At 46.2% G+C, this 21,163-nt stretch overlaps 1 protein-coding gene across 1 annotated transcript; it reads right to left on the bottom strand.

The window, feature by feature from the left end:
* LOC8055094 lies at positions 1,863-15,802 on the bottom strand. Its single transcript, XM_002464790.2, has 7 exons — positions 15,535-15,802; positions 14,366-14,690; positions 14,167-14,256; positions 13,968-14,084; positions 12,650-12,766; positions 10,690-12,550; positions 1,863-2,419 (listed from the first exon to the last, which is right to left on the bottom strand). The coding sequence occupies exons 2-6, from the start codon at positions 14,683-14,685 to the stop codon at positions 10,732-10,734; spliced, it is 2,463 nt and encodes an 820-aa protein (XP_002464835.1). The 5' UTR covers positions 14,686-14,690; positions 15,535-15,802; the 3' UTR covers positions 1,863-2,419; positions 10,690-10,731.

Genomic DNA, 21,163 nt, shown 5'->3' with positions numbered 1-21,163 from the left:
TCTGTAGAAGAGGTATGATCTCCAGGGGCCAGGGGGTCTGGTTTTATAGTCCCTTCAAGTGAATCTGGGCCGTCGGATCAAACCGACATTAATCGCACGGTTTTCCTTGATCCTTTAGGTCGGTGGAGCATAATCTGCGAAACGTGTCCTGATTGGGCACTGTAGCTGGGCGGGCGCCCAGGAGAGTTGGGCGGGCGCCCTACCTCCGAGCCCGATTTCCTTCCCGTTCGTTCCCGTGGCTTCTGGAGTCTTCTAGATGATAGAAAATTGCGCGACACGTTAATATCTCTATGTAAACCCGATGTGTGGGCCTTTCTTCCATATTTCCTGATAACCCCCTGCAGAAACAGACAAACACCAAAACTCGTGGAGCAGAAACAGACAAACACCAAAACTCGTGGAATTCTGTCAGATAAAACCCTAATTCTAGATGTTTGGTGCATATTGATCCTTTTCCATGATTAGTTGATGGTTAAATGTGAGCATTAAGGACCGTCAACAGCGACGCATGTGGGCATACCATTGAACATCGTGTGTCATGCCATGCTGCATAGTCAGAAAAGGAAGAAGAGGCTAGTGAGTCGAGTCTAATGTTAGAGCAAAAGCGCACAAAGACGATGATGGTAGTCGTCGCAAATCGATCTCATATTGGAGAAAAATTGGAAACACCAATCAATGACCTATGAAAGAGAAAAACCTATCAATGTAATGGGAAAAGATTATGTAAGGCAGTCGATCAACACAACTAGCTAGCCCTAGGTACGAGCAGCACGTTGATCAATGACCTATGAAAGAGAAAAGCCTATCAATGTAATGGGAAAAGATTATCTAAGGCTGTCGATCAACACAACTAGCTAGCCCTAGGTATGAGCAGCACGTTGCACCTTGTGGAGATCCTAATGGGCGATATCTCTAGGGGTGCGCATAAAAGCGGAAGCTTTAAGGTTTATGTTCGTAAACTAAACTCATGTACTAAGTAAGAGAAAAGAATTAGTGAAACAATCAATTATATTATTGAGCCTTATGGATCAGAGCTGCACATATGCAACTGTTCATTTCTCTGAAAAGTTATGGCTGAAAGTACTATTCGCTGATTTGTTGTGAGAAAGTTGTAAGAAAAAAACACTGCTGAATGGCTAGTAGATTCGTCAGATAAGCTCAAGCGAACTGTTATGCTGTATGTTAGCAAGGTAATATGGAGCAGGAGCAGTATCTCTATTTCCAGGCATTATCTATGTTGAAATCAAGTGCACAGCCTAGTGTAGCGTAGGGCTCTATAGCAAAGTTTATATTATGTGCACAATTTATGGCTGGGATTAAATTAGATACTGCTCTTATCTAATGAGCATTGTGATGAAATGTAAGAAGGCATGAATATATTTTGAACATATGTTAGCATATGCTTGTATATCTACTCCATGCTTTTCCCTAGGTTAATAATGGTATAAGCTCAGGAACGGCACCAGCTCATGTGAGAATATAAATCCCTCAAATATTGGACGATCTATATATATTAGTATATTGGGCCTTGTATGCAGTGCATTTTATAAAGAGTACATGGTGTGGCTTAGATTTCAAGAAATCCTAAAGGTAGAGATAGATGAAAACGAATCCCATCCTGACTTCAGCCTACACCTGCAATGGTCTTTCTATTAGAGATGAAAATGGTACAGATATTTTTCGATCATATTTAAGACCGAATTCGTTTAGAGGTTCAGATCTGTCCGTATCCGAGTCCGAATATTCAATATCCGATACCGTATTCGTATCCGAATACTTATATTGCATATTTATAATGTCGACATCCAATCATATCTTATCCGATATTGTTGACATTATCTATATTCGAATCCGACCAAAAATATAAAAACAAATATGATATTAATAATATTCGTCTGTATCCGATCCATTTTCATCTCTACTTCCTATGTTGGCACCATATATAAGACGAACCGTGTGGATGTAGTACCAGTAGTCGGACACGAGTTAGTGTCCCTACGCCAGTTGAGTCAGGACACGAGTATAATATCTATTTGCACCATTGACTAGCAGCATCTATCTGAGAGTTGAGAGGAGCGCGCACACAAGGAAATACAAAAGGAACTGTTACAAAAGCCGCTAGTAATGGCATGTGCCAAGATCGATCTACATGAGAATAAACATCTACTGGTCCATTATAAACGATAAAATTACGGACTACCTAGAGTTGCCAACTGGTAACAATCTACGCGGTCCCAGCAGACACATCCCTGATCCCTGGGATCATCCACCCTCTCCACAAGATTTTTAAGTTACGGCAGCCTCCCTAGGATCATATGTATGCCTGATAACTCCATTTCCCCTTTCCAGACAAGAAGCTGCAGATAGCAGGCAGCACCAGTCATCACGTTTCTCCAGCAAAAACTGCAGACCCTTTACACTGAAATGGAGAAAACACATACAAGTTATTAAACAACAGATATAGGAAGCAGTCAAAATGCATCCAGTACCGATACCGTAAGAAAAAAAGTAATGACTCAAGAATACTCCAAATACAATGTGTGGAGCGCCAAGAGAAGTGTGAGCAGAGGAAACAAGTGTTGTCGGAAAACTGCACTATGCAGTTGCAAATATACAAAGTGGCACACAAGTTGTATCTGCAGTCAAAAGCATATCGCACAGTGATGATAAATATAGTTATTCCTAAGAAAATTTTCAATGTTTTCTGTAGGCTGTTGAAGGTTTATAGTTTAGAAGATCAAATCGATCTAATCAGGACAAACGAAGAATGGTTCACAAATTTTGTTTGTGTTGTTCATGTCTTCCAAAAAAAACTAATGTCGGTCTGATAAGCCATGACAGAAAGTACTGTTGACTGATTCATTGTGAGAGAAAAACACTGTTGACTGATTCATTGTGAGAGAAAAACACTACTGAATGACCGGCAGATTCAGCTGATAAGCTCAAGCGAACAAGGTGGCACTGATATGGATGGCAAGCAAATGGCGCCAGTTGATGAAACAAAGTCATTTTAAACCACACTACAGAGTCAAATTTACATATTTAAGATGTCCACCAATAACACAGAAAACTGACAAAAGCTTCTAGTGAGGGTCTCATTAGCAACATCAAATATCGCTTTATGCTGACAATCAGATCCTTTTTTCTATGTTACTCAGTGTCAAGGGCGTTAAACCCGTGACTTGCCGGACCGCGGCTACGCAGTTCGTAGCAGTCGGCCGTCTTCTCCGGCGGGGTTATGCCCCCCAGCCGCAGGCTTAGTAGAACAGGGAGAGGAGAGTAGGATAATTTCTTGCTTGCCTCATTCTGTGCTGATTACAGGAATATATATAGCTCTTGGCCCAACCGATCTAAGGAAACTCCCCCTAATCCTAGGGATTGCCCAGACTCCTTAATTGTAGGAGTTGCTAAAACAGCCAACTAATCAATCCCTTGATTGTAGCTACTCTATCCCCTGATTCTAGCCACTGGAAGTTGCCGCTTTGGGCTCTGACTCTATCTCTGCGCGCCCAGCACGCTCAGCCGCGCGGCGTATGTCGCGGGTGCGCCTGCGCCTGACATATGTGCGGCCGCACATGACATCTCTCCCGCCCTCGAAATCCAGCTCGTCCTCGAGCTGAAATGTAGGAAACCGAGCGCGGAAGTCGTCGAAATCCTCCCAAGTAGCAGCAGCGGTCGGCTCGCCCTGCCATTCGACAAGCACCTGGCGCATGCCTCTGGCCAGTCGAGCCTGGGTGACCCGAGCGGGTGCAGGCACAGCAGCCCCGTGCAGGAGGGGTGGTAGCGGTGGTGGGACGGCTGGGGGGGGTGCCGATGAACTTCTTGAGGACGCCGACGTGGAACACATCGTGAAGACGGGCGCTGGGCGGAAGCTGGAGCCGCACAGGCACTGAGTTGATGAGCTCCAGTACTTGGTACGGCCCAATGTAGCGAGGCTTGAGCTTTCCTTTGGACGAGCGAGGCAGGGAGGCCGCGGCTCGCTGCCTGAGGCACAGTTGTGCCCAGTCCCCGACCTGGAAGGACACCGGGCGATGGTGTTGGTCGTAGACACGCTTCTGGACCGCCTGTGCCTGCTCCAGGCGATAGCGGACGTCCTCGAGGAAAGCAGCGCGTTCCTCCATCTCCGGAGCCACCGCAGCAACGCGAGTCTCGCCGGGCTCATACGAGCGGATGGTCGGGGGATCCCGGCCGTAGACCACCCGGAACGGGGTGTCGCGAAGCGAAGTCTGGAAGGCGGTGTTGTAGGTGTACTCCGCCCATGGTAGCCACCGGAGCCACTGGCGGGGTTGGCGGCCTCGGTTTGGCCGTCCGTCTGCGGGTGAAAGGCCGACGACATGAAGAGCTTCGTCCCTGTCAGCTTCATGAGCTCCTGCCAGAACGCCGAGGTGAACACGGGGTCGCGGTCCGAGACAATGGACTGCGGTACGCCATGGAGGCGGACAATCTCGGCGAAGAAGGCCTGAGCGACGGACTCCGCCGTGTAGGGGTGCGCCAAGGGGATAAAATGGCAATACTTGCTGAAGCGATCCACGACGGAGAGGATGACCGTCTTGCCCTGCACCTTGGGCAGCGCCTCAACGAAGTCGATGCCGATGTCGTCCCAAACCGCCGATGGAATCGGCAGGGGCTGCAGCAACCCGGCCGGCCGGAGGTGGTCCGACTTGTACTGCTGGCACGTGACGCAGGCCTTCACGAACTCCTGCACCAGGTGGCGCATGTTGGGGAAGTGAAAGTCCCGCCGAAGTCGGTGCAGGGTGCGGTGGATGCCCTCATGGCCGTCATTGTGGACGGCGGCCAAGACCTCCTGGAGCAGTGGCGAGGCAGGTGGAATATACAGGCGGCCATCGAAGGTGACCATGCCGTCCACCAGCGCCCATGGCGCCGCGCGGGTGCCTGCACGGAGCTCCTCGTAGATGGCGACCAGGGCCGGGTCGGTGGCCTGGGCGTGGCGGAGGCGATCGACGAGGTCGAAGCGGGGCGCCGAGATGGCCAGGACCTCCCCCTCGTCAGTGTCGCGGCGGGAGAGGGCGTCGACGACGACGTTCGTGGCGCCCGACCGATACTCCACAGAGAAGTCGAAGCCCAGAAGCTTGCCGACCCAGTGGTGCTGAGGGATCGTGGCGAGGCGTTGATCGAGGAGGTACTTCAAGCTGTAGTGGTCGGTCTTGACGACGAAGCGCCGTCCCCATAGGTACGGGCGCCAGTGCCGTACGGCCTGAACGAGGCCGATGAGCTCGCGCTCGTAGGCGGCCAGCGCGCGGTGACGGGGCGCCATGGGCCAACTGAAGAAGGCGACCGGATGGCCCTCCTGGACCAGGACAGCGCCGAAGCCGACGGTAGATGCGTCACACTCGACGGTGAACGGCTTGGAGAAGTCGGGCATGGCGAGGACGAGGGCGGCCGTGACGGCATGGCGAGGACGGGGGCGGCCGTGACGGCGGCCTTGAGAGCGGCGAACGCAGCAGCCGCCGAGGCGTCCCAGGAGAAGCCATCCTTCTTGAGCAGCGCCGTTAATGGCGCGGCAATGGCCCCGTAGCCGTGGACGAACTTGCGGTAGTACCCGGCGAGGCCGAGGAACCCGCGCACCGCCCGGGCCGAACGCGGCGCCGGCCAGTCGTGGATCGCCTGCACCTTGCCTGGGTCCATGGCCACGCCCGCCGCGAAGATGATATGGCCGAGGTAGGCGACGGAGGGCGCTCCAAAGGAACACTTGGAGCGCTTGATGAAAAGCTGGTGTCGGCGCAGCTCGTCGAGGACGGCCCGGAGATGGCGAAGATGGTCTACCCATGACTTGCTGTAAATAAGAATGTCATCAAAAAATACCAGGACGAAGCGGCGCAGGAACGGGCGGAGCACGTCGTTCATCAGGGCCTGGAACGTCGCCGGAGCGTTGCACAGCCCGAACGCCATCACCAGGAACTCGTAGAGGCCGTCGTGGGTGCGGAACGCCGTCTTGTGCACGTCTTCGGGCCGCATCCGCACCTGGTGGTAACCAGACCGGAGGTCCAGCTTGGTGAAGAACTTGACGCCATGGAGCTCGTCGAGAAGCTCATCGACCACCGGGATGGGGAAGGCATCCTTGACGGTGAGAGCGTTGAGTGCCCGGTAGTCGACGCAGAAACGCCACGAGCCATCGGCCTTCTTGACGAGGAGTACGGGCGACGAGAAGGGGGAGTCGCTGCGGCGGACGATCCCCTGCTCGATCATGGCAGCGCACTGGCGTTCCAGCTCGTCTTTGTGTGCCGCGGGGTACCGGTAGGGGCGGACGACGACGGGCTGGGCTGGGCGTCCGGCTTCAGGATGATGCGATGGTCGTGCGCACGTTTGGGGGGCAGACCGATGGGGTCTGCGAAGAGCCCCCCGAACGCGTGCAGCAATGCGTCCAGCAGGGGACCGGCCTCCGAAGTCGCGCGCAGCGCCGGGACGGCCGGACAGGACACGCCAGTCCAGGAGATCGGGCGCCCGTGACGCTGGAAGGACATGCGCTGGCTGCCCAGATCCCAAACGATGGGGCCCAACGCGCCGAGCCACCGGGTACCGAGGACAACGTCGTACCCGGCCAGGGGCATGACGAAGAGGTCGGCCGGGAACGCCTCGCCGTCGATGAGCAGGGGCGCGTCGCGGATGACGCCGGCGCAGGTGACGCGTTCGCCGTTGGCGACCAGGGCGGTGAGGCGTGGCCGGTGGCGGAGAGGGAGGCCCGAACGCCGTGCTGCCTCTTCCGATATGAAGTTGTGCGTGCTGCCGGAGTCGAGGAGGGCGACGAGGGCGGCGGCGCCGAGGGCCACGCGGAGCTGCATGGTGCCCGCCATGGGCACACCAGCCACGGCCTGGAGGGAGAAGCAGGGCGCCTCGTTTTCGGGCTCCGCAGCCCCTGCGTCGTCCCCTGCATCGTCGATTTCGACGTCGTCCAGAAAGAAAATGCGCCTGCAAAAGCGGTTATGGCCACGGGAATATTTCTCGTTACAGTTAAAACAGAGGCCGAGACGGCGCCGTTCCGCCATTTCATCTGGAGTGAGGCGGCGAGGGTTGCCGTCTCCACGGCCCGGCTGGGCGGCCGCTGGTGGTGCAGGCAGCGCCAGCTGCTGCGGAGGTGGAGGCAAAGCGGCCCGGGGAGCAGGCGCGGGCAGAAGACCCCGCGCGGGTGCCCTGGGAGGAGGCAGTGCCAGCCGGTCAGCCTCCATCAGTTCCACCTGCCGCGCAAGACTCATGGCGGCTGCCAGCAATGCTGGGTTGTGGATGCGGACGGCGTGGCTGAGGGGAGGGAGAAGACCGCCGGTGAAGAGTTGGACCCGCTGCGCTTCGTCCAGGCGGCCAGCACGCGGGAGGAGGGCCTGGAACCGATTGGAGTATTCCTCCACGGTGCCTGTCCGACGACATTCCGCCAACTCGAACAGCGGAGCTGACCGGAGAGGGGGGCCAAATCGCAGGTTGAGGAGGTCCTTGAAGTGCCCCCACGTCGGTGTACCCTCGTCCTCCTAGAGCTGGACGTACCAGAGCTGCGCGACGTCCTCCAGATGGTACGATGCCATCCACACCCGCTCCTCAGGCATGGTGCGCTGTTGACGGAAATACGAGTCGCACTTGTTGAGGAAGAGCATCGGATCGGACTTGCCGTCGTAGCGGGGAAAGTCCAGTTTCTGGAACTTTGGGGGACGATCAAGGTCGCGCGTACCCTCCAGACGTCCGCCGCTGTCCGACGAGGATGCAGACTTTTCCTTCAGGGCGGCCATGTCTGCCTTCATGGTGGTCATCTCGGTGGCGAGGGACTTCAGGGACGCCAGCACGTCGGCGGTGGAGGGCTCCGTCATGGCTGGTGTTGGTGCGGCTGAGCTGTAGGCAGAACGGGGCGATGGTGGTGGGCTGGTGTTGTGGGCGGCGGCTGTGGAGGACTGAGCGGAGCGAGAAGGCGAGGATCGACGTGACCGTGATACCAGGTTGTCAAGGGCGTTAAACCCGTGACTTGCCGGACCGCGGCTACGCAGTTCGTAGCCGTCGGCCGTCTTCTCCGGCGGGGTTATGCCCCCCAGCCGCAGGCTTAGTAGAACACGGAGAGGAGAGTAGGATAATTTCTTGCTTGCCTCATTCTCTGCTGATTACAGGAATATATATAGCTCTTGGCCCAACCGATCTAAGGAAACTCCCCCTAATCCTAGGGATTGCCCAGACTCCTTAATTGTAGGAGTTGCTAAAACAGCCAACTAATCAATCCCTTGATTGTAGCTACTCTATCCCCTGATTCTAGCCACTGGAAGTTGCCGCTTTGGGCTCTGACTCTATCTCTGCGCGCCCAGCACGCTCAGCCGCGCGGCGTATGTCGCGGGTGCGCCTGCGCCTGACATATGTGCGGCCGCACATGACACTCAGCCAGTGAAATTGAGATCATCCATCTTTCTGATGAAGCTACTGATCTGAAGACTAATATGTAGAAAAGTAATGTGTTTCCAATACAGTGCACAGAGATTGCATTACAACGACACAAGAACACCTTCCAGCCATTTATTGATTGGATTGTGGGTCAGCTTCCAGGGATGTGGTATGTGTAAGGCTGGCCACTTAAGAAAAGTTGGGAGGAGAATTCTTGTTCGATTCATGGTGAATTCCATCCTAGTATACTTAATTTAGCCATGGCAATGGACCTCCCACCATGGGCTATCTAGGTAATAGATAATTTCAAAGAGGATTTTTATGGAAGGGCAGAAAAAATGCAAAGGAGGACACCGCTTGCCACCGGAGTTTGCCGGCTCTGCATTTCTAATCTCCAGAATTTGGGCTAGGACCTCCATGACCACAACTGTCCATGGCGTCCTCATTCAAATTCGCCGTTCTGTCCGGTCTTTTTTCTTCATGGCAATCGTCTCCGAGGTGGGGCGAGAACACTTTTTCTAGACTGATATTTCTTCTCTTGCACCACAGCTGTTTGCTCTGGTGACTAATAAGTGGACAGTCTTCGATGCTCTTACTGACCTGATATGGACCTTTGGTATTCAAGGAGCCCAGTCTGTTAGTGCCATCGCCGAGTATCTCGAGCTTTGGATCTCCTCTTGCATGTGATTTTACAGCCAGAGAACATGGACTCTCATATTTGGCTCCTCTGTGCCACTGGGACATACTCTGCTAATTCTGCCTATGAGGGTCTCTTTCAAGGTGCTATATTGTTCAGACAATGGGAAAGGAAATGTTTTCAACCCTCTAATTGACAAATAGTCGTGATTAGTTGTCTATCAGCTCGATTAGTCGAGCCTAGTCAACCCTAGTCATCTGTATAGTCATCCTGTATGTGCCAAGATCGATATAATAGTACGTAGGATAAGGGCTATATAAAGAAAGAATTAAGACAGCATGGATGGTCAGTTGGTAACTTGTGAGATCCGATTTGTCAAGTGTCTGGAACTCCAGAGCAAAGAGCTGCTAAATAGAGATAAAGATATAGTACATCAGAGGAGAAGCTGGGAGCAAGAAGAGCTAAGATGTAAGAGCAAGAACTGAAGATGGAGGAGGTACAAGCTCATCTTCAAAATCCCTTGAAGCAGCAGGTGTGAACCAGTGTGGTCGGCGCTTGAATGCCGAGGTCTGCCAGCGACACCTGACTGAGGTGGGGACAGGTGCCAGACTGGCGACTTCCCCACATGAGCTCCTAGCCAGGAGGGGAGGAGGCTGCCACAGCTTGGAAGGGAGGCGGCGGCTATGGCTGGGTAAGGTATGCTAGAGAGACCTCCTGCCCATTTGAGCTCTGTAGGCAACAGCTACAACCTGAATCGAATGGGGGAGTGAGAGAGAGGACAGAGGAGTCCCCTATTAGGCTGAAAAATAATGGGCCAAAGTAGCCAACATACCAGATGCCAGCCTGTGACGGAATTTTCATCCGCCTAACCAGGTGATTACTCATCTGTGCCAAAATCAGACGTTAGTCTTAATTAGTCGACACCTAATCGAATGACTTGATTTCTAGTTGCTTCAGTCAAGTCGTATGTCATAATCGTACCGGGGGGGGGGGGGGGGGGCGATAAGGACGACTAATCACGTCCTAGGTTCCTGGAAAATGTCGGTCTTTTTATGTAGTTGGTCGCACAAAAGATATACTGGATTGAATTAATAACAAATATGGAGTCCAAGGTACCTGGAAAATGTTGCTTTTTATGTATTTGGTCACACAAAAGATATACGGGATTGCTGAATGTTTTGCTCTTCAAGTTTGGTTCCACTTTTTTGCTGATGTTTGGTCTACAAATGCTCTCCACAACAACATGATGGGATGAGAGTTATTTTGATAATTCGTGGAACAATGCAGCTGGGAGTGTTGAGGGACAGGATTGGAAGGGTCTCAATTCAATCATTATTTTGGGAGTTTAGTTGATTTGGAACCACTGAAACTATAGTGTTTTTAACGATGTTTCTCCTAATCTAGCTTAAGTGACTTTACTCTCTAGAGAGGATATGAAGTTCTGCTCTCTGATCAAGGTAAAGTTGTTAATGTCCTGGGCATGTGAGTTCAAGGTATTTCCAGTCTTGTGGGAGTGTGTGGGTGAGTGGGTTTGTTGCAAATTAAGTTTTATTTTAATAGTATGAGACGCAGCTATCCTGCATTTTTGAGGAAAATAAAAAGAAAACTCTCATAATTTAAAAGATTATCTTACTTCGGAAAGATATAGCATGAAAATTTAAAGTAAGTTAATACGTAAAAGGTACCTGCTATAAAATACATACTCCAGATGCGGTAGTTACTTTTGTCTACAAAATAACTTCACAAGTTGCCTTGTTGTGGCCTGCTTGCTTGCACCTGCTGCAGAGCCGTATTACCGTGGGGATCTTGTTGGGGTTCAACCGCTTCCTTCTTGGTTTATCCGATGTTCGTGGCTTGGGAGGTGGAATTAAATTTGCCCCAGCACTAAAATCAACAGTATCCATATCAGGTATTGGGAAGATCGTTCCTGAATAAGTCATATGGTAGCTCTCTATTCTGAAAAACTTCGAGCAGTAGTCATAGAAAGATCGCCCAATCCTGTTGAACACAGCAACAGCATGCAAGCATGGGAGGCCAGAAAGTTGCCACCTCCGGCAGGTGCATTCCCAATTTGCAAGATTAACGACAAAAATTGCATTGCCCCGCACTTCAAACACAGTTTCAGAAGAGCACAGAACAGTCATTTTACCAGCCTTCAGTATCTCCTCCTGTGCTTTGTATTCCATGGAAGGCGCCAAAGGTCCGGACCATGCCTTGCAAGCCTCACGCCTTGTTTCTATTATCTCCATTATTTTTGTTCTCAATGAGTCAATCATCAGCACAATTGAACCCTCCTTCTTGGTTGGTATCCAGTTATTGAAGGCATCGACAATGTTTGAGGAGAAATGATCGTATCGACAGCCTCTGAAAATGGCATCGGACCAATGCTCAGGCTTGCTTGCTATGATCCACTCAGCAGCTTCAGTGGATATATTCCTAATGCTCTCAATGGACGCATTAAAATCCTCGATACTACACGCTTGAGCAGCGCGAGTAAAATCCTCAATCATCCCGTCTCTTATTTGTTGTGACCATGGCCCTTTTCTCAGCTCTCCTTTGAATTCCTCCATGATATGATGCAAACAGAATGCGTGATGGCTATCTCCAAAAACTTGAGAAACAGCAGCATCCAGACCTTTTTGTCCACTGGACAAGAATGTCATGGTGTAAGCGTAGCTGTGATTTTGAATGGGAAATTTCAACTGCATTAAGAACCAAACCCAACTTTCATAGTTTTCATCCTCAACCACACTAAATGCCACCGGAAAGACACCATCGTCTGCATCGACTGCAGCGGCCACCAGCAACTTGTACTCATTTGTTGCTTTCAGTGGAACCTTATCAAGAAACAATAGGGGTCTGCACCCATTTGTAAAACCATGCAAAGAAGCATGAAATGCAACAAAAAAGCGCCGGAATTTTGTATCCACCATTGGAGATAACAAAGCAATACTTCCTGGGTTGGACTCTGTAAGCCTCTCACAATACCAGGGCAAATGGCTGTAAGTCTCCCTGATAGCATGATACAGTTCCTTCTGCGCTACTTCTTTACCTCGCCAGACCTGTGAATAGGTCAGTGTAACTCCATATTGTTCATATATTTCCTTGACAAGGTCCTTTGGCTTCATCATCGGATTATCATGCAGCTTCTCCTTAATAACGGTAGTCAGCCATTGTCTTGTCGCTCGACGCTGACCTTCTCCATTTCCTCCTCCACATGTATGCTCATCTGTCATTTTCTTGATTACAAATTTCTTGTTACGAGATGACTCGGATGCATGCAACCGCCACGTGCAGCCCTCCGCAACACATTTTACCGTGACACGAGTAGTTTCATTTTTAATGAACCGGTACGCAAATCCTTTCCCAATGGCATATTTACACAACTGAGCACGGAAATCCTTCACATTATCAAACTCTTGACCAACACCTTTGATAATGTCATCCCAAAACATAACAGGATTGTCAAGTCCATGCTGAGGATCTGCAGTGATCTCAGAACCAACATACGGGTCACCTGAATCATCAAAAAGGCCAATTGGTTCCCTGCAAAAACCATGAATATTGTCAACATTTGTGAAACTATTCCTTTTTGTAATATAACAACATTTTGGAGTACAAGACATTAGATGGCAACAAAATTACCGAGGTGCAGTATCAACAAGAGCAAGATTTTGCTGATCCAGAACGCCTGGTGCAGTGGAAGCACCTCCAGCTGGGGTGGCAAAGGCAACATCGCTTCCAAATTCCAGTTGAAAAACCCTGATTTCAGAAATATGATGATGATGATAGCAACTGAGAATTAACAGCATACCCATTACAAAACAGAACTGCTAACTAATCAAAGAAGCAAGTAATAGTTCAGACTTTACAAGACTGTAAACAATAAAATGGCATGTATTAATGAGGCTGAAAATTCGAGATAAACTAGACCAGACAGAACTTCACTTAGCATTATTTTGCCAAACTATGAAGTGCATGCTCCCATAAGAGCCAAACTATGAGTACTTGAGATGGCAATGTTTAATTATAATAAAAGCAGCTAGGAAAAGTTTATGGCAGTCAATATACAGAATCATTCTTACGAAAATCATCTGCCAAACAACACAAGAAGCTCCTTGTTCCCATGATACTCTATTGCTTAGCAGTTACAAGTTATAACAGTAACAACAAAACAAAAGGAGAACTATGTTGTAAATAACTAAATATGCCTAACATTGTAACTCCATAACCATATTATTTAGACCATTGATACAGAAATTGAGCTAACGTAAATAGCCAAAAATACAATATAAATTAGGCAATTAGCATATGGGAAAGAACTTTCAAGTTTACAAATTCTGATATCAAAATTAATGATGCATTCGGCAAAAAGTGGCATTGTTGGCACAAACACGAACTTTATCCAAATAGGCATATTTTCATTTGATTCTGGAATAAGCTACTCTTCAAATTAAAGGGAGCTAAAGGAAATACCTTGTGTGTTCCCTAGGCATTGTATTTTCTTTCGATCCTAGAAGAGGCAACTCTTGAAATTAAAAGGGGATACAGTAATTGCCTTGTGTGTTCCTTTGGCATGCATTAGATAGTTACCAATGCATCTTTCTCAATGTAACCAAAATAGCTTATTGTGCACATCTCTAGTAAAAGGTTCTATAAGATTGTTTTATAGACAAAAGGAAAAAAACACGGTTGTTCACTGTCCCCTGGGTAGGAGGTTATTGATCACACACTTGTCAGAACTGCTATAACTGTTTTTATTAGTCTTGGTTGTCTAGCTGGCACTAACTTATACTGTTCGAGAACTGGGTTCGGCCACCACTTCCAGAGCCATTTTATACAAGAACTTATTTCTATCCACTTTATCAATGAAAGGCAGAACTGCGATTTCTTCAAAATCAGAAACATCCAGAACAAAGAAGCATGCCAAGATATAGCAGTCATATGAAGATAAATTCTGCACCTGTTGTCATCATTATCAGTAACAATTGGTCTTGGCTGTTTCACATTACTGGCACTAGGTTGGACTGAAGTGCCAGGAGCACTGGGAGTCGGAGTCTTCTTGTTACTTTTGGATACCCTAAAAGAGAGAATATGTCATGAAACACATTATATGGGGTTACAAATAACAATATAAAGACAACTGGCACAGTGCAAACTACTTGTTTTTTGAAGGTGGCTTTTTCCTTTTGTCACCAGGAGCATTAGAGCCAGGCTTAATTGCAGAAGCTCCAGAGTAAGTAACAACACTCCTGGTTATTCAGCACAAGAAAAGCATGTACCATGTCAGCGTATGCATTGACTCTTCAATAAACCTGTTTTCACAAATTTCACAAAGCAATATGGTGCAAAAGAACATACCTGTTTTCTACTCTACTAATCAAGAAGACTTCCACTTGTGCAGCACTGATAGTAAAATCAACCATCCTTTGTAAATCTCGATCACATGATATAGTGATGAGTGTTCTGTAATTATTCGGAAGGAAGTACTTCAATGACATGTCAGTGACATCAACATGGAACACCTTGGACACCTCATCCTTGAAGCTCTCCAGTGGCATATCACGAGAAACATCAACAGCATGCGCCTCGCCTCCTTTGTATGTCAAATTACCATTGGGGCCAGAAGTGAATTCTCCACCATATTGGCAAATGGCTACCACAATACCCCCATCAGCCATGATTCCTGAGTTGTTCAGCGGTCAGTATAACTACAATAAATATAAGAAATGTAAAGCAAATTTACGTTCCATGAAACTTCTCATGTCTAATTCATGATGTAGTGAAAGTGCACTATGTCAAAGGGTGCACAACTATTTTGTGAGCATTTTAAAGGCCATTAGCAACATACAGCACCTCCCACTAGGGAACCTGGAACTCTCGGTTCCACTAACATAACATCACACCGACCGGCTGGTTTACTTCACAAAACCCTGTCATGGAATGCTTGCTCTTGTAGCTTTAAATTCTACAAGAAACTCTGAGCAACTAAACACGTTGAATTGAGATGACTGAACTGAGATATTCACTAGGAAAAAAGTGTCTGCAGGCTGAAGCTGCACTGAACTCGCGACGGGGGTAGTGCCATTTCGTTCCTAATTGCAGGACCGAAATGATAATATAACTAGCACAAAAGCAAGGTAACTCATCAGGATGGAACTTTGGAGGGAAAAAAAGGAAAAGAGAGAAAAGGGGGCATTTTGCTCAAGAATCCCCTAGAATTCGGACAAATCGCAACAAGACTGCGAACAGCACGAGGACGGGAACCACAAAAGAAGCGGTTAAGCAGTAGCACGGCGAAAAAGAATAAATTTCAGAGGATGCGACGTGAATACGCAAACCCGGAGCAAAAACACGAGGATCCAAATAGAAATTACGTTGGACACCAACTGAAATGAAACGGAGCACACAAAAAAAAAAAGACTTCTCTTTTTCAATGATTCGAAATCAACCCCAAGGGGCCGGATGGAAGAGCTCTCAGTTCAGTCGAACCCCTCCGGAAATCTGGTCGTGCGAAAGGATTTACTTACCGACGACCACGAGAGCACGGGGAGAAATCAGCCCAGGTTCGGATCCACGGCTGCTTCCCCGACCAGTGGAGAGAATCCTGGAGTGGCCTCCAGCCGGAACGGAAGGAGGTGGGCGCGCACCGTGGCGGCCGGGAGGGAAGGGTGGGGATGGCGATGGGGATGGGGAGAGGAAGGGGAAGACGAAGCGGGGTCGATTTGCTAGGGCTGCGGATACTAGGGGTATTCCTGATATTTTCCGCACCGGAGAAAATCTTCCCTGGTGCTTTTCACAATTTTGCCACTACTTTTCATTCTAGTCGGAACAGACGCCACGTGCTTCCGTTCAGATGGCTGGGCTCTGCGTCCTGCGCCGCTCGCCGACTCCTCACTCCTCGCCCGCCGCAGCGGCGGCCACCTGCTCCCTCGGCTCCCGGCCGCGCAGCTCTCCCGATCCCGCGCCCGCGCCCCGCCGCCTCGTCGCCGCAGCCCCCGTCCGAAGGCACACATGAGAGAGGAGCGTAGGCGTAGCCTGCGCCACGCCACATCGGAGGTCATGCCGCCGCTGCGCCCGCATGCTTCCGCTCAGCCTGTGCATCTGCATGCATCCTTGCTGGGGATTTGATGCCTATCCATGCGTTGCCAATGTGGGATCCAGCGGAGATCCTTGCATCCTGCTGCGACCATGGAGAATTACTTTTGAGGATTTTTTTGAGCTTTTCTATATCGGTTTGTGACTTAAACGTCGTAACAATGAATGGTTGAGTGCAAAATTCTTGCAGAGGCCGAAATAAAAATTCTTTTATCTAAAAAAGAGATGCAGCTTCGATGGATGGATAAACCTGCTGTTGGCGTGGAAACCGAGAACGGTTTTTTTTTTATTTTTTAAGCAAGTGGAGTCTATTTAACTGTATTTTTTAACTATTTTCAATTATGAGTTTTCTGCTAGCCTCAAATTCTCATTTCCATATCACTAACCAGCCCTTTTTATCACAAACTATTTATATTTTCCTATATATCATACTGACTACCCAAATGCCACCTAATTATTTAGAATTGTGTGAACCACTTAATTGTTTAGAAATTGTGTGGATTGAAGGAATTTCAAACAAAAATTATATAAGTTAAAAAAACAGAAACTTGCACATAAGTTAATGGAACCAAAAATTGTATAAATCAAAAATAAATAGAAACCCATAAATTAATGGATCTAGAGAGCAACTTTAAGTTAATGGACTTATACATAAGTTAATGGGTAATCTTGCATGTGATCCAATCATTTTGCAGTAATTAAATACTTGTGAAACTTATACATTGTGAAGGTTGTTTCATTATTCGTTTCATTGATGCCCTGTCAGCGGATTTGTTTTGGAAACAGTGCATTGAAACGGGCCACTGAGACTGGCCTAAAAGTACTACTACGGTCCCACTTCTTGTTATGTTGCTACAATATAGACGGTTGAGCATTTTTTTAAAAAAATAATTTTGATACCTAGTTCTGTACGCCTGAAGAATTGGGGCAGTAAAACTCTACACTGCAACATTCTAGACCGATGTCAGTTATTATTTATGGGGCTAGCCCTAAGATTCTTTTGAGTACTACTCCACGTTGTAGAGGGACTAATAGCTAGATAAAATGGAGATGGCCACTAAATAAGCCTCATTTTAGTGGCAGCTAAAATTTTCCCGGGCTTAGCTTATCCCAATTCACACCTCCACTGTAAGTCCCTAACCTAGTAACCCTAGCTCACTCCATTCCCACGCGTCTCTACTACTGAAAAGGAATTGCCGGCAGTGGCTTTTTGCTTCAGAGTGAGCGACGGGCTAGAGACGGCAACACGGCTGCCCCAAGCGATGGCAACTACAACTCTCCTCCAACACTAGGCTATGCCCTATGGCATGGTCCCTAGAGCTCCAAGCGACCACGACGACAGTGTGTTGTGCGAGCGAGGCAGCACAAGCAACACTCTAGTATTTCGGTTCTCCATCTTCCGCCATCCTGATTCTTCATCTACCCCAACCTAGAGGCAGCACGAGTGATGATAAATGCAGCATCAGTTCGCTTACCCAACCCCAAGCAGTTCTCTATATTGAGGCTCTATATTGAGTCGCTCTACAAATGGTGCTCAAATAAACCATCCCTATAGATTATTTGTATAGGCTGCTCATGTTTTGAGCTGTTGTATATCCAGCCACCCCTATAAACTGTATTTGTAGGGAGAGACGCTGAATAATAAAAATTAAGCAACAAAATTTGAATTTTTTCAAACGATCTTAGATGGAGAAGTCATCAAAATAAAAGTCGTAGATCTCAAAAAGTTATGGAACTTTATTGTTTACAACTTTTTATTTGAAATCATTTACTACTTCAAAATAATCTCTGACTAAAACTTGTAACTAGTCTTTCTCCCTCATACTATCTTCAAATTTGATGATTTTTTCCTAAAAGTTTTTAAAATCATGCTCAATTTATCACGCTCTTATAGTATGTGACCGTGTTTTACCTATTTGAATTTTAAATGTCAAACAATGGCAACTTCAATTATTATTTTGAAACATTAAATGATTTTAGCTAAAAAAGTTACGAACCTAAAAGTTGTCGAACTCATCAAGACCTACAACTTTTTATTTTGGTCATTTGTTCATGTGACAAAGTGCTAGTAATATTGTTCACAACATTTACATTTATCTCTTATAGTTTCTTAAACTTTAAGAGAGATATATAGAATTTGTGAACAATGTTACTATTACTATGTCAAATGAACAAATAACCAAATAATAAAAATAAAAGTTGTAGATCTCGAAAAGATCTAGAACTTTGTAGATGACAACTTTTTTATTTGAATTTATTTTGTTAAAAAAATACGTTTGAATTTTTCAAATTTAAAATTTGGAGAAACAACCAAATGAAAGTTGTAGATTCCAAAAAGTTATACAACTTTATAGTTGATAATTTTTTATTTGAAATCATCTTGTCGAGGAAAACTACATCATAATTTTCAAAAAAATAAAGTTTGAATTTTATAAATGACCTCAGATGGACAAGCAACAAAAACAAAAGTTGTAGATCTTAAAAAGTTTTGAAACTTTGTAGTTGATAACATTTTGATTTGAAATCATCTTATCAAGAAAAACTACGTCTCAATTTCTCAAATTTTAAATCTAAATTTTGTAAACAACCTCGGATGGATAAACTATTAAAATAGAAGTTGTAGATCTCGAAAAGTCATACACCTTTGTAGTGATAATTTTTTTATTTTAATTAATTTAGGGTCTCAAGCAGTCAATTTAAAAGTCGCTTTTGTATAATATGTGGGGAAAGAAAATCCAATATAGACACAAGTAAGTGTAAGGTGCAATAGTAGAGGAGGGTATGTGCGAGGGGTGACTTTGATGGAGCAGACGGGTGGTTGGTCGGTGGGGGCCTCCCCATTTAAAAAACTACTATTTTTTAATCCAGATTCATCATTTCGGTAAAATACCCTAATCCGATTGGTAGCAACGCCTACACCCCTAAAAATGCAGCCTATAGTAGTGTCTGTCTTCCCCAACCACAAGCAGTAGCAGCTTCATCTTCAGTTCGTCCTTTTCCCCAACCCCAAGCCGTAGCAACACCACCAAGCCGTCAAACACCATATATGGCATATCAATCAAGTAACTTGTTTCTATGGTGATATGTTCATATTACAATTAATATGGTGCTTACCTGCTTGTAGACATCTATAGTAAAGATTTAAAGACCTATATGCTTGTTCAAGTATGCCATTATTTTTGCTGTGGTTTAGCTTGTGTAGAATCTATGCTTGTTCAAGTAAATACTTAGTAGCAGATACTTAACTCAAGATGTAGTAAAATGGTTGTTGAACCATGGCACAAGCACACCAAATCTTAAGGCCACTCTCAATGCATGTTTCATGAGAGTGTCATGGACATTAAATAGGGTGCCACATAAATAAAATTGCTGACTTGACAGGATCATTAAATGAAAAAGTTTCATCAGATGAGAGAGGAGTTTTATCCTCATGAAACTCATGTGGCTCAATTTATAGTTTTGGTAACTGTGCCATGAAACTATGCATTGAGATTAGCCTAATAAATTGGTAGCAAGGATTGTAAGTCTGATCTATAGCTCCTCATCTTGTGAGAGGAACTGGTTAGTATTTGAACAAGTAAAAAGAAAATTACAACCTGCAGCTTTTGTGTGTATGCTATCTATATTTTGATTTTTGAGTTGTAATGCTTCTTCACAGATTTTAAATCTGACCTACAGCCTTGTGTTCACTGAAAATTGTGACATGGAACTTTGTGTGCATGCTATTTATTTTGAATTGTAATGATTGTTTATGGATTTTAAATCTGACCTACAACCTTGTGTTCACTTCTTGACTCATAGGTTCATACAAAGAAGTGCAACATGCTATTTCATGAAAGGATGAAAGATCTCGTGTCTATTAAATTGATCTCTATGTTAGGGATAAGAGAGAGAATGAGGGCAGAGATCGTGTAAAGAAGGAAGTAGATGATGTTGTGGCAGCCGATGATAATGAATTTATTACTGGTATTGTGAGTTTATCATGTGAAATTGAACAACAATGTATACAACATCAAGCATCATAAGAGTCACATCAACACAACATTACAAATTAAGCACATGCACAAGCACAAGCTAAATGGAAAAGGCATGTGCACCCAAAGAAGAAACTCTAGAGCAGGTAACCTTTGATGTATGATGCCTCATGCAACCTGAATCTTCATCATCTGACTTAGAAAATGGTGATACCACTATTTCAATGCAGTCTTCTGATTTTTTTTTATAAGTCTTCCTATGTTTCTAAGTCTGATGACTAGAAGAAGAAATCAAGATGGCACTATTGCCTTATATTTAGAGATATAGGGTATGTTTGGTTGCTAGCCATAGTCTACCACAACTAACTTTAGGCAAGTGTGGCAAGCCACAAAAAGTGTGGCCAGAGGAATCTTGCCACACTTTTTAACTCTATGACTTGTGGAGCCCAAAAGAATAATGTCTAAACTTAATTATCAACCAAACACTTGTCAACTTGGTCAAACTTACCTAAGGTAAACTGTGGCAAACTGTGGCTAGCAACCAAACATACCCATAGTCAAATTAGTATGACTTTAGTATCTAGAACACCTTTATGTTGTCTTTAATTACCTCTATGGTTTATGTTTGTTTCGTGAATGTTGAACTCTTGTGATTTGTGAAACTGATGTTAGGATATTCTTTAACTTATAATGTACTCTTATGAACTGGTTATGAATCAGGTAGTGATGGTTATCAAATTATGCCAAGGTTATGTGTGTGTTTTCTTTCTTTTTTTTTGCAAAAAAAAACAGCTAAAAAGCTTAGCTACACTACACTTAGCTGTTGAGAAGGACAACGGCTAAGAGGCTTACCTGGAGATTTTAATAAGACACTATTATATTTGTTCACTTGAGCTTATTAGTTGAATCTATCAGCCATTCAACAATATTTTTCTCTCACAACAAATCAGCCAAACGGTACTGCCATGACTTATTATCCAAATGAGGCGACTTGGTTTCGTGCCTGATGATCCTCGAAGGTCGTTTGCTCTACCTATGTGCATGTACTAGTTCACGAAAGGATGGAAGAGGCCAAGATGGTGATCTG

The sequence above is a fragment of the Sorghum bicolor genome, chromosome 1 (assembly GCF_000003195.3).
Source record: "Sorghum bicolor cultivar BTx623 chromosome 1, Sorghum_bicolor_NCBIv3, whole genome shotgun sequence".
In the NCBI taxonomy this organism is placed as follows: domain Eukaryota; kingdom Viridiplantae; phylum Streptophyta; class Magnoliopsida; order Poales; family Poaceae; genus Sorghum; species Sorghum bicolor.
This window is presented reverse-complemented; position numbering and strand designations above follow the sequence as displayed.